The sequence below is a fragment of the Zootermopsis nevadensis genome, unplaced genomic scaffold (assembly GCF_977971745.1).
Source record: "Zootermopsis nevadensis isolate Lab colony 2312 unplaced genomic scaffold, Znev_1.0 Znev_ptg000006l, whole genome shotgun sequence".
NCBI lineage: Eukaryota > Metazoa > Arthropoda > Insecta > Blattodea > Termopsidae > Zootermopsis > Zootermopsis nevadensis.
The window spans coordinates 4,833,894-4,847,065 of record NW_028259138.1 but is presented as its reverse complement, the minus strand read 5'-3'; the positions used below and the strand labels follow the sequence as shown (position 1 = coordinate 4,847,065).

The window sequence follows — 13,172 nt, the reverse complement described above, 5'->3', positions numbered from 1 at the left end:
TATATTTTAGGGTCAGTGTCATTCGGCAAAAATGTGTTACAAAAAAGTGTTAGGAAATAGTGTTACGAAAAAGGGAAACGAAAAAGTGTAACTTCATTGTTATGTTACTTAGGAAACCTCATCTGTTTACTCAGCATTGTTGTTACCTAGGAAACTTTATCTGTTTACTCGGCATTATTGGTACCGTGGAAACTTAATCTGTTTACTCGGCATCATTGTTACCTAGGAAACGTCATTTGTTTACTTAGCATTATTACCTATAAAACATTACATTATCTTACCTTACATTACATTACCTTACCTTACCTTACCTTACCTTACATTACATTACATTACATTACCTTACCTTACATTACATTACTTTACATTACATTCAGCTAACACAGACCCATTTTAAGCGTAAATAATTGAAATTAAATAAGGAATGTCTTAATCAAACTTATCTGAATTGTAAAGTACGTATGAAGGAAATATTTAGAATAATGCCAATATATAAACTTCCTCTCCGTATAGACGTATTTACGTCAAATTCTCCTGAACCATGGTTCCACTATCACGTTTTGAGGTTAATTTAAAATTTAGTTCATACAATAAGAAGTACAGCTGTGACAATTTTAAACTGACAACATTCAACTAAATTTCTTACGCAGTTATGTGTTGCGCCAGTAACAATGAATATCATATCAACAATATAAAAACCGTCCAAACAGATATCATCACAGAAGTAAACAACAGTATTGTTTGAAACCATGGTAACTGTCAACTGGAAGTCTGTTTATATGCATATAGAAGTTGCAGACTAGCGACATTGTTACTTCAGAGTGTAACAAACCTTGGCGAGTGAACGTTTCGCGTGTGTAGTGATCAGTGAGAGCAGAAAAACAGCAAGAGATCAGGATGAACAGAAAAATCGACGTGTCGGGAAACCACACATTCTCTGAGGTGCTTCAGGCTAACGACATAACAAATGTACACGCCAACACTGGTGGCGCTCCTGCGACCTTTTCTGTATATTATGATCATAAAACTGGAACAGTTGACATTCGAATGAAGGTAGCTTCTCAAGAACAGACGGCTAAACGTTTGAAAGATACTTGTGATCACAAGCCGATTACTGGGCTGGGAAAATGTGAGTACTTGCCGCGGACAGGAAGTAGTGTTGTGGATGAACCTAGCAGTTACTGCCAATTTGTGCCTCTTGACATCAGCACACCAAATCGGAAAGGTTCTAAAGATTCGACACACGGGTCCGAGGACATGCCTCTGCTTGTCAGGAAAAATTCTTTTCCTCAGCGACACCATGAGTCAGGAGATGTCATGGTTGAGGGTGGAGATGACGTCACACCGATGTAAGTTCGTTTTGCGATCGAGTTCAAGGCACATCACTGACAAATTAACTGATCAGCTGATGTGGTCAACTGGCCTCCCGATAAACTGATTAACTTTTTTGAGGGATTCAGTCTCTGATTAGGCAACGTAAGACCGGGCCAGCATAATCTAAACTTTTACAGACTAACAGACGGACTTAGGTTACTGAAATGGTTCAAAAACTAATATATGACGCAACAGAATGTCAATCAACACTCCTATAAACCCGGATTTGAGGCTGATCTTAAATCATAGTTAATTCCTTTTATTCCTTTTGGGAACATAGGGCTGAGATCTCAAATCATAGCACCCGATAAAGTTAAATGAAAATAGACTCCCGATTATCCATGTTGGTTGGTGAATATATGTACCCAGATAACCGAAATCCTGGATAATCTCCAAAATTAAATAGAAACACTAAAATCTAACAAATATTTAAGTTTATTTACAGACATGAAATGTCTACTATATAGTTAAAGATTTACTAGCAAAACTTTAAAATTTAATGCTGTGTATACCAAAATTTTTTAAAGGATCCCAATGGATAGCAATAACTTTCTTTTGTCGTAAACTAAACGTTTTGGCTACAACTGAATTATACCTCAAATAATGTCAGTGTTAAGCTTTCTTTGGGCAAAGCCCATAGGGAGACCGTATTATGGGCTGGCCATGTCTGTGCAGGAACAACTTGAGGAATTTGAACTACACTTGATGTGGAGTTTGGAGTTCGTTTGCGCTATATACGGAAACTCACAATTATACGTTTAAATTTCTTACGAGCGGTGATAAAATGGCGGATGAGAAATTCGTTTGGTGGGCTCAGGAGCGGCTGCAGTGGGAATTTGTTTGTTGCAATGGCGACCACTGTTTACTGTTTATGGTGGTTACTACGGAAACAGTGGTAAATAAAGACGTAAGCGACGATCGTCCAAGATGTTCGTGTTTGTTAATACTGCATTTTATTTGGAACTGCTTAGGTTAGAACAGGTCAGGACACGTTAGTTTGGCTGTGTTATGTTAAGTGAGGTTAGCTGAGTTAACACGTGTTAGGTTAGGTTTCTTTAGATTCGGTTAGGGAATTTTAAGTTAGGATAGATGTTTAAATACGAATTTTAAATGTTTGAAAGTCGAATGTGAAAATTATAAAATATTAAATTCTGGAGTTAGAAATTTCAAAATTATTTTTTAACATTCTAAATTTATGGGGCTTACAACATTTAAAAATTTAGAAACTCTAAATTAATTTTAAGTTTATTTCATAGGACAAGGCTAATGTAATACCTCTAAATGCACGCTGCAAAGAACGCGTGAGGGTGTTATTTCCGAGCTTCTTGCATTTATTTACTTACATTGTTAAACGATATAAATTTTACAACGAAGTTTCTAAATTGACTTTTAATATTCGTTTAAAGCTATCCTCAACCCGGTACATCTGCTTTCCGATGATCGGAATTCTTCTGTAAATTTGTCAATATATGTATCTGTAACCCGTGTTAGATGCGATTTAAAAAAATACTCGGGCATTTATTCTTTCTGACAGTGGCCAGACGCTGGGAGAATACCGAAAGTCCTACACAACTGCAGTCCAAGACCATTCGGAATGGCAGCCGAGATCAACTATTAGCAGCCTTATTTCCAACAGCGCTCGCGAGGACATCGTTGATGAAGCGTCTATAAGTGCAGCTCAGCGGGTTGAAAACCCTGCGGCTGATATACCAGACACGAGACCTCAAGAGCGTCCTAACCTAGTAATCCCACAGAATGAAGTTGCTTCCGCATCTGACGTAAGGCGAGTGGACGAATATTTTCAACCCATCACCAGGACGCCCACCACGTTGGAAATTGATGAAGACAGACAACAAACAAACGAAATTAATGACAGTGGGAACACAGACGGCCCTCTTAATTTAAGCAGAAGAAATTCAGAAGTTATGCGACAAAAACTACTTGAATGCGTTTCATCTCTGTTTGGAGATACGTATGACAAGGACTTGATGGAAAATGCGATCAGTAATATGATTGATATAGGACAGAGTTCTCAGGACCGCGATTGGCCCGCCTTAATATAACGAGAAGATGACGGTAAAAAAACGAAAATAAACGTCTGGGTCTGGACAACGCCGTGGGTTTTGTATGTAGAGGGTAAGAATTAATAGCCGCTGCTGAAGTCGTGCGGAACGTGCAGAAAATATAAAGGTGTTCTTGTGACAGGTCGACGATGAAACCTGAGTACTCGGTTGTGGAAAATTCTCAAGATGTTATAATTTGTATCCTCATAGAGGTGAGTACGAAGATGGCTGCCTTCTGGATTCTAGATGCTTGTGGTCTGGTAAAAGTTTACAAAAGTTTCAGAAATACTTGCTGCCTCCATGTGTAAGCCGTGCGCGTCTTCGTTTTCCAGATGGAGGAAACAGTCAGTCAAGGGAAAGACCTTAAACGACAAAAGTGATAGTGGAACCACGGTTCCGGAGAATTTGACGTAAATGTGTCTATAAGGAAAGGAAGTTTATATAATGGCATTAATCAAAATATTTCCTTTATTCATGCTTTACAATTGAGATAAGTTTGATTAAAACATTGCTTATTCAACTTGAATTAGTTACGTTTTTAAGATGGGTCTGGGGTAGCTGAATGTAATGTAAAGTAATGCAATGTAATGATATGTAAGGTAGGGTAAGGTAAGGTAATGTAAGGTAAGGTAATGTAAGGTAATGCATTGTGAGGTAAGGTTAGGTAAGGTAAGGTAAGGTAAGGTAAGGTAATGTAAGGTAAGGTAATGTAATGTAAGGTAAGGTAAGGTGAGGTAAGGTAATGTAATGTAAGGTAAGGTAAGGTGAGGTAAGGTAAGGTAAGGTAAGGTAAGGTAAGGTAAGGTAAGGTAAGGTAATGTAATGTAAGGTAAGGTAAGGTGAGGTAAGGTAAGGTAAAGTGAGATAACGTAAGGTAAGGTAATGTAGGATAAAGTAATGTACGGTAATGTAAGGTAATGTAATGTAAGGCAATGTAATGTAAGGTAAGGTAAGGTACATTATCTTACCTTACCTTACCTTACCTAACCTCACCTTACATTACCTTACCTTACCTTACCTCACCTTACCTTACCTTACCTCACCTTACCTTATATTACATTACCTTACCTTACATTACCTAACCTTACCTTATCTTACTTTACCTTACCTTATCTTCCATTACCTTACCTTAACTTACCTTACATTACCTTACCTTACCATACCTTACATTACGTTACCTTACATTACCTTACATTACCTTACCTTACCTTACCTTACCTTACCTTACCTAACCTCACCTTACATTATCTTACCTTACCTTACCTTACCTCACCTCACCTTACCTTACATTACCTTACCTTACCTTACCTAACCTCACCTTACATTACATTACCTTACTTTACCTCACTTTACCTTACCTTACCTTACCTTACCTCACCTTACCTTACCTTACATTACATTACCTTACCTTACCTTACCTTACCTTACCTTACCTTACATTACATTACCTTACCTTACATTACCTTACCTTACCTTACAATACATTACCTTACATTACCTTACCTTACATTACCTTACCTTACCCTACCTTACATATCATTACATTGCATTACTTTACATTACATTCAGCTACCCCAGACCCATCTTAAAAACGTAACTAATTCAAGTTGAATAAGCAATGTTTTAATTAAACGTATCTCAATTGTAAAGCATGAATAAAGGAAATATTTTGATTAATGCCATTATATAAACTTCCTTTCCTTATAGACACATTTACGTCAAATTCTCCGGAACCGTGGTTCCACTATCACTTTTGTCGTTTAAGGTCTTTCCCTTGACTGACTGTTTCCTCCATCTGGAAAACGAAGACGCGCACGGCTTACACATGGAGGCAGCAAGTATTTCTGAAACTTTTGTAAACTTTTACCAGACCACAAGCATCTAGAATCCAGAAGGCAGCCATCTTCGTACTCACCTCTGTGAGGATACAAATTATAACGTCTTGAGATAAAAACAATTAAAATTATAGCTTTTACGCCTGAATTTTTGTTTTTTGGATATCACAGATGTAGAAAATACTTTTATTAAATGTATTGTAGCAAGCATCCCCAGAATTAAGTTCCTTATTAATTTGAATAAAATTGTATTTCTTACCAACGGTTCGAATGAGCCGGGGTAGCGCAGTCAGTATAGTGACTGGCTACGGGCTAGACGACCGAGATTCGATTCTTCTATGGGGAAGAGGATTTTTTCTCTAACCTCTGGGTCCAGACCAGCTCTGGGGTCCACCCAGCCTCCTATCCAATGGGTACCGGGGTCCTTTCCCGGGGGTAAAGCGCGACCCAGGCGTGACGCTGACCACTCACCCCGATCTAGTGTCGAGGTTAAGAATGAGTAGGAGCTTTTACTGCTATCTCCCCCCCAAGCACCTACATGGCATAGAGTGGGGCAACTTTACTTTTTTTACCAACGGTTCTAATTATCTGAACTTTGTCACATTTTGAAAGGATTTATTAGCCACGTGTATATTTGATGAATTTGTCCTGCAGTCAAATGACGAGACATGAACATGATTTTATCCTCGTTTCCTTCTAGACCAACTTACTAGCATCTACTACATCGTCTATGATTTTCTTTGTGATATTTAGGTTTTCAAGTAATAGATTAATATAATCAGCACAGCCCAGAAGATGATGCGACCCATTCAATTCCACCCCCTCTTTGTTTTCGTGGACCTTCCTGATGACATATTATTAGGGGAAGAAGATGCTGACATCAAGTGGTAAACTATCTCCTTGCTTCAGACCATTCTCAATATGAAATTTGTTATAAAAACATTTTCCTATATTTAATTTACCATAGGTCTGATTTAAACACATTTAATTATTCCACCTTCTTTAATTTTTATACAGGCTTTCTTCAAGTATGTAAATATCTAATACATAGTAGGCCACCATTGTCGAAATCCACACTATGGTTCCCAATAATTTCTCGATAATTACTACAGATTCATCACGCTTCTTACAAACAGGCCAAGTAACTGTTTTCTTATTTCAAATAAAGTAAATCTCAGAACGCAATGTATTATCCGCTGCTTGGATCAATTCTGTCGAAATGTGACTAATAACTGTTGACTTATACACTTCAATTGCTCAATGATAATGTGAACCTCAAAGACGTAGGCTCAGGTAGTAATGGCTCAGCTGTATGTATTTTAAACTACCTAACAACGTTATATACAAGATAATTCTTCAACCCGTTCAAAATGCCGTGTAAATCTGCAAGCATATCACCATTATCTTTTATCAAGTTACTTCTGGGTTGATAAATCTTAAGATACCGTAAGATGTAGAGAATTTTTTTACTATCTACCCTACTATAAGCTTGTCAAGAATGACTCTCTTCCTTGGAGTGTTATATCATAAGCCGCTGAAACATATCATAATCATACCAATATAAAATCTTCCACGAAAGAAAAACACTGTTAATTTCATGACAGCCGAAACAGTCAAATCATCTAATGTAAGATAGGTCTATCTCTTTGAGATCCCGATACACACATTTCTTCTAAAATATATTGCCTTTCTGAACTGTACAGACTTCACCAAGGTGATCTTGCTTATTAATTTATAAGTAAGCCTACCTAGTTTTTCGTCATGTCGACCAATTTTCCTTTTGCATTGCTTTTAATACACTAAAGTATTTGATATTCTTGGTGTTCGTGGATTTCTTCATATGTATGAGAGATTGTTAGTCCAACACCGAGTCCTCAGTCTTGAGAACCACCCATGTTGACTCTCTGCGGCTTCTTAATACACTCATCCATTATCTGGGGATGGGTGGCGCTTGTCGTGGTGACAAAGAATCCACTTTGAATGTTAAGGGCCCAGACTCTCATAATCAGATTTTTTACCAAGACGTTTTTAGGTTATGTTGATTGCTGTACCAACATTGGGAGCTTCTCTGGGAACCGGGGATTCCCATGGGTGCAGTCAGTGTTATGGACGTTGTCCAGAGAATTAGAACTGCTCTCCCGCACTCTCTCGCCATCCTGACCCAGCTGTTAACCCATCCTGCCCAACATGCCGCACTTTCCGAGTCTAATATAGCCGTTGTAACAATGAAGGGATTTTTTTCCGCTGTATGTGAGCGTGTAATTGCTTTGTGGCATTCAGAGTTCAGTCATATTATACAATGGCCCCTGCAGCGCAGACATTCCGTAATGCACATTACAGTATGCTGTAGGGGTGTCCAAAGATTTCGAAACCAAAACGAACACGTGGCTAAAGTGGTAATTTAATACCCACAGACCATAGATACCTGCTATAGTTCGGTCAGCTGATTCAGATGTTGGCAAAATGAGAAACTGGAATAAATTCTCGCAATCCTGCGCACAAATTCGGTACAATTATTAATCTAAAGGTGTTGGTACTCAAGCTTAAAAAATAATATGTATATATATATATATATATACACATTTGTAATATAGCGGGATGCAAAATATAGTAATGCGAGAAGAAATTAAAACGTGAGACTGTGTTTTGACACAAAATATTCCAATTTTAAATTGTAAACTTCAGAGTTGTTGTGCGTTGTAATCTTTTGGTTGTACAACAGTGTTTCAGAGGAAGATATTGCCTCCGTCTTCAATGTTGATGGAAGCAGCATGTTTCTCCGTAACTTCAGTATACAGCTAGAATAATTCGAAGAATTCCAATTCAGAAGCCATCTGTATAAACTCTAATTTTGTCCGGGACCTACATCCCATGTAAAGACACATTTGATAAATCCATTCTGCTTGATATTGTAAAAGTAAATTTCAATAAATTTTGTTTTCATTTTCTTTTATATTTTCGCTATTTTTGTGAAATAAGATTCCCATGTATAGGATATATTTTCATGAAAAAATAGAACTTTTTGTATGTTAGGTTTCTTTTTCAGAATCATACAACGATCCTCTGTTCTTTTCAGTGAATCCTGATTTCATTTAATTTGAATCTTTCAGTGGACTTTTTTGAACCATTCTGGTCCCTGCGTCTCATCTATGTAGAAAAAAAATATAACGTTTCGAATACTGCATATAATTTGTACCACTTAGTAAAAAACTCTATAAATTACTTTATAATATTTGTAACATGTCATTCAGAAATAAACAGGCCTTCTTCTTATTTAAATAAGTTAAACCATCCTCACTCCGAGGCAAGCCAAATGCAGGGACGGAGATAAACGTGGCAGAATCTAGACTTAAAATGGCTATAGGAATTTAGATAGCCCAAGTGGATCCTCTTACTTTACGGCAAGGCGAGTCCTCAGGTTTCAGATGCAGAAGTCGGTATCCAAACATTGTTGGAAGCTGCGAATATGTTGAATAAGTAATTACTAACGGTCGGAAAGGGGCTGTTACCCAGTTTTTGGTTGAGCGTGAGACTAACAACGTTTTACCGTATGGAGAAAAATAAGTGTTAAGAAAGATTACAAAGAGGTCATTTAGGAGTCATAGAAGATAATATTCTAATGGATATTAGAAAAACAGACTGTGAAAATGCGGATAAAAGTCATAAATGTCTCTGTATAGGTCCAATGGCGGATCATTGTGGATGCGGTAATGAATCTTAGTGTTCCATAAGAGGCGGCAGATTTATGGGTTAATACGATTCTATGCCATGCAATTGGTAGGCATGTAGGCACCTGTTCACTATGCCTTACAGGCTTACTAAAATATCATTCATAACTAAAAATGTATGTATTTTTGTTTTCTGAGCTCTTATCCCAAGAATATGGTTACGCTACTGAAGAAGAGAATTAGGTATTTAGTTTAGCTGGTGTTTAAAGTAAAGTCTAAGTAACTAACGCAAATCCATGATGCAGAGTAATTCTTAAATGGCTAACAGGCAGGTAGTTCAGAAATGCTGCTTTCTTAATGTCAGTTTTTATAAAATTATCTCGACTACACTTGAGCCATTTCTTCTCCTCAATTCAGGTTTCCAAACCAAAATTATGTTCGCACTTGTAACACTTCCCATACGTGCTGCATACCTGTATCATCCAATCGTAAATTACTTAAACATCCCATTAATATTTTGTAAAGAGCACAAATTAAAGACCTCTTCATTATGCAGGTTCTTCACGCTTATGTAAAAATAATAACATTTAAATTAACTTCTAGAAAATTATCACCCTAGAGACAATTTCTAAATCATGTAATTACTGTTACAGTGACAGAGAGCTCGACAAGCAAACGTGCCTTACAGCCACAAACAGAAAACGAAAGACTGCCAGAACGTGTTACTGACGGGCAGATTACTAGCAGCAGTAACCCTGTAATAGACTCCCTAAAAGCAGATTCTGTGGGGTGTAGTTACTACCCATCTTGTCGGAAATGTCACTCTGAAGCTCTGTCCAATTATAAATCTTCTACTTTGCTTCAACCGTTATCAAGCTTATTTACACAACACAGTAGACCAAATCACTCAGTTTCTCAAAGTACGATCAAGCAATTTGAACACTGAAGAAGAAGATAGTAGAACCAACAACAGTTTGCTAGTATGGTTTTAATTTTATTCCCCAACACTCTGCTATTCCCGTAACCCAAAACAGAATGTCAGAAATTAAACAATGTTCGGTCTCATAATGAATTCTTTTCGGGCTACCAGCAGTGTCAGGTGGTTTAATGGAGAAAACATTAATATTTCGAGAACCATCTTCGTCCTCGTTCTCGAAACGTTGGTGATTTCTCTACTAAACCACCTGACACGGTTGGTAGCCGGGAAAAATTCATTATAGGCCCACTTCGTCGCCGTGAAATCTCCAGTTCATACAATATTCTGTCTCACTTTTCAAATCCAAGTCCCTGGTAGCAGAACAAGCAGGTCCAACACCGACAACACCAAAGCCCGCCATCAGCCACGAGAGTCAACCCTATACATTTATCATCCTAAAAAACCAACTCCCTAAGATCCATCTTGATGTTATCCTCCTATATGTTTTGCCTGCCCAGTGGTTGTTTTCCAGAAGGATTCACCACTAAAATTCTGTATGCACCCCTTGTCACCCCTATGCGTGATACACGTCCAGCCCAAGGGAGCCTTCTAGATTTCACTATCCTCACTATGCTAGGTGACGTGGACAATTCATGCAGGTCCTCGAAATACAATATTCTAAATTCCCCATTTATTTCAGCCTTCCTAGGCACAGATATCTTCCTGAGCACTTTGTTTTCAAACACTTTCAATTTACGTTCATCCTTAAAGGTAGGAAACCATACAATAATTTATTCACCGTCTTTACACAAGCTTATAGATTGTTAAAATCACATAAAATTATAACATTTCAACATTTGATATTGTTACATTTTAAAATGACGACATGTTTCGATGTTCATTCCATCATCGTCAGGTCTATCAATCAAAATTAAAAACTGTTGCATCTGCTGCTCTGCGTATACTGATTTTGTTCTACCCGTTAGATTTTATTTGTTTAACCTCCAGGCTTCTTCCATTTAATTTTGAATGCTGCGCCTGGATGCCTTAAATCTGCAAAATCAATTTTAATTTTCATATCGTGATCCTAGCTACTGACATAGGAAATGGAATAATTTTAAAGAATTACTCAATATATCGTAATACAAGCAAAAGAAAAGTAATCACAAAATATTTAAAGTATTATAACATACCGGGTTGTGTGTGAGGTGCGTGTCCGATATTACGGAACGGTAGACTGCAACTAAGCTATGAGTATCGTGTGTGGCTATATTATATTGGGTGAAAGTTGTTTAGGGGGTTGGGTCGATGGACTGTAGAATGTTAAATATCGGATTGTTCGTGTAGATGTTACTGTCGTTTAAAGCAAGGTTTTGTTTATGTGTTCTTTGTATATGATATTTTTCTATGGTGTCTCTATGTCGCTTGTTTTGTATTATTTTTATATCCATAGTTTTTAATTTTGATTGATAGACCTGACGATGATGGAATGAACATCGAAACATGTCGTCATTTTAAAATGTAACAATATCAAATGTTGAAATGTTATAATTTTATGTGATTTTAACAATCTATAAGCTTGTGTAAAGACGGTGAATAAATTATTGTATTAAAGAACACAAGCATGACGCAATTAAGATATAAGTAGGAAACCATGTTTCACAACCATACGAAACAACAAGCAAAATTATTCTTTTATATATTCTGATATTTAGTGTTTTGGATAGCAGACAAGATGATAACAGTCTTCGAACTGAATAAAACAAATATTCCCCAAATGTATTCTACTGTTAATTTTATCAATGGCCTCATTTCCCAGATACTTAAATTTTGAAACATTTTCAAATAATGTGTTACTTATAATTATGTTCCGCCATATGCTGATGCTGATCCCGTATTACGCCCATGTATTTAATTTTGTCTAAATTCACTTCTAGGCCTATTTCTTTGCTAACCTGTAGGGGAGTTTCTGCATTCTTGGTTACGGTACCCACCCCATCCCCCAGCAAATTGACATCATCGGCATAGGCAAGTACTTGGTGCAGACTATTCAATTTGAGCCCTTCCTGATTACCTCTGACCTTCCTGATGACATGTGCTAGAGCAAAATTAAAAAGCATTGGAGATAAAGCATCCCCCTGTTCTAGACTATTGCGAACTGGGAACAGATCGGACAGAAGGTTACAAACACAAACTCTACTAGATACCCCAACCATACACATCTTACTTAACCTAACAAGTTTATTTTTCTATCTAATTTTTCAAATTCTGTAGAGTGACGTAATCTGTATCCTATATTTCAGGATACGGGCTCACACCCACCTTTTGGTTATGACGAGATTTAATTTGGTGGTCTTTAGAGTTGTTGCGCAGTGTAGTCTGGCAGGAGTTTACGGACGTTTCAGATATTCTTGCTGCCGCCATCATCGGGGTGATGAATAAATAGGTCCAATCTGTGGTCAAGTGAATAATGTTTTTGTTTTAAACAGCTGCTGTGTTGTTGTTTCATAGAAGGTCTTCAAGGATTTACAAAACCAAGTTTAAGGATTTTTTTGGAAATCTACTACCGCTCTTCATTACATGGCCATATTGTGACACTAGTGTCGGTTCTCCCTCAGATTCATTTGTACGCCATGTTGGTTTACCCGATTGTAAAAAACTAAAAAAGCATAATTTTACAGTAGCTTTCAATGGCATAACGTCCATGCCAAATTTCATATAAATCCATCCAGAGGTTCTCAAGATGAATCACGTAGACACACAGATGGACTGACGGAAACACAGGCATTGTCACTCCTATATACGTTAATTCCGTGAATATCGTGGAAAAAACGCGCAAGAAATTGGAAGTCACCACATTTTAATATGTAAGCAGCTTCATAGACATAGTTTTGTAGTGAAATAAAGTCAAGTATCGCTGCATGACTTTCTGAACAATGAATTTGAATGCACACTGGGAGTAAATAATTTAGTATGCTTTATGGGTCTACAAATGTTCGTATTAGAAGCCTCGCAGATGGTCGGCCCGCAATTTTTCCATCGGCGGCCCCTACAAATGCAGTAACTCACAGTAGTCGCGAATAATTGCTAAGGTCTTCTCTACTACAGTATTTTCATTTAAGGAAAACGACCTGACTTGCCTTTCAGTGAACAAAATGAATCAATATAAATATATTTTATCATAGCGAAAAGTAGCTATGTATTTCGGAAAAACAAATAATTATAAACAATGAGTGATGTTCCTGAAAACAGACTGCCTGTTACTGACTGACTGCTGAAATGGGTCCCGTACGGTGCTATGGCAAGCTTCCCTTAA

The 13,172-nt window shown here is 37.3% G+C and overlaps 1 protein-coding gene across 4 annotated transcripts; it reads left to right on the top strand.

Annotated features, from left to right (window-relative positions):
* The first annotated feature begins 791 nt into the window (after positions 1-791).
* On the top strand, positions 792-8,177 carry LOC110827534 (uncharacterized). Of its 4 annotated transcripts, XR_002542384.2 has the most exons (4): positions 792-1,349; positions 2,909-3,510; positions 6,026-6,159; positions 7,995-8,177. XR_002542384.2 is itself a non-coding variant. In XM_022059258.2 (2 exons), exons 1-2 carry the CDS (start codon positions 898-900, stop codon positions 3,435-3,437), a joined length of 981 nt encoding a protein of 326 aa, XP_021914950.2. In that variant the 5' UTR covers positions 792-897; the 3' UTR covers positions 3,438-3,635. The 4 variants fall into 4 exon arrangements, 1 of the variants encoding a protein (XP_021914950.2); XR_002542385.2 differs by lacking the exon at positions 6,026-6,159 and having other exon boundaries at positions 7,995-8,174; XR_002542383.2 differs by lacking the exon at positions 7,995-8,177 and having other exon boundaries at positions 6,026-7,861.
* The last annotated feature ends 4,995 nt before the right edge of the window (positions 8,178-13,172 follow it).

What these genes read in the sequence shown, in the direction of transcription:
- LOC110827534 (XM_022059258.2), top strand. Translation starts at nt 898, where the DNA reads ATGAACAGAAAAATCGACGTGTCGGGAAACCACACATTCTCTGAGGTG. An exon ending in GGAGATGACGTCACACCGAT is followed by an intron (nt 1,350 to 2,908) that starts GTAAGTTCGTTT and finishes TCTTTCTGACAG; the next exon opens with TGGCCAGACGCTGGGAGAAT.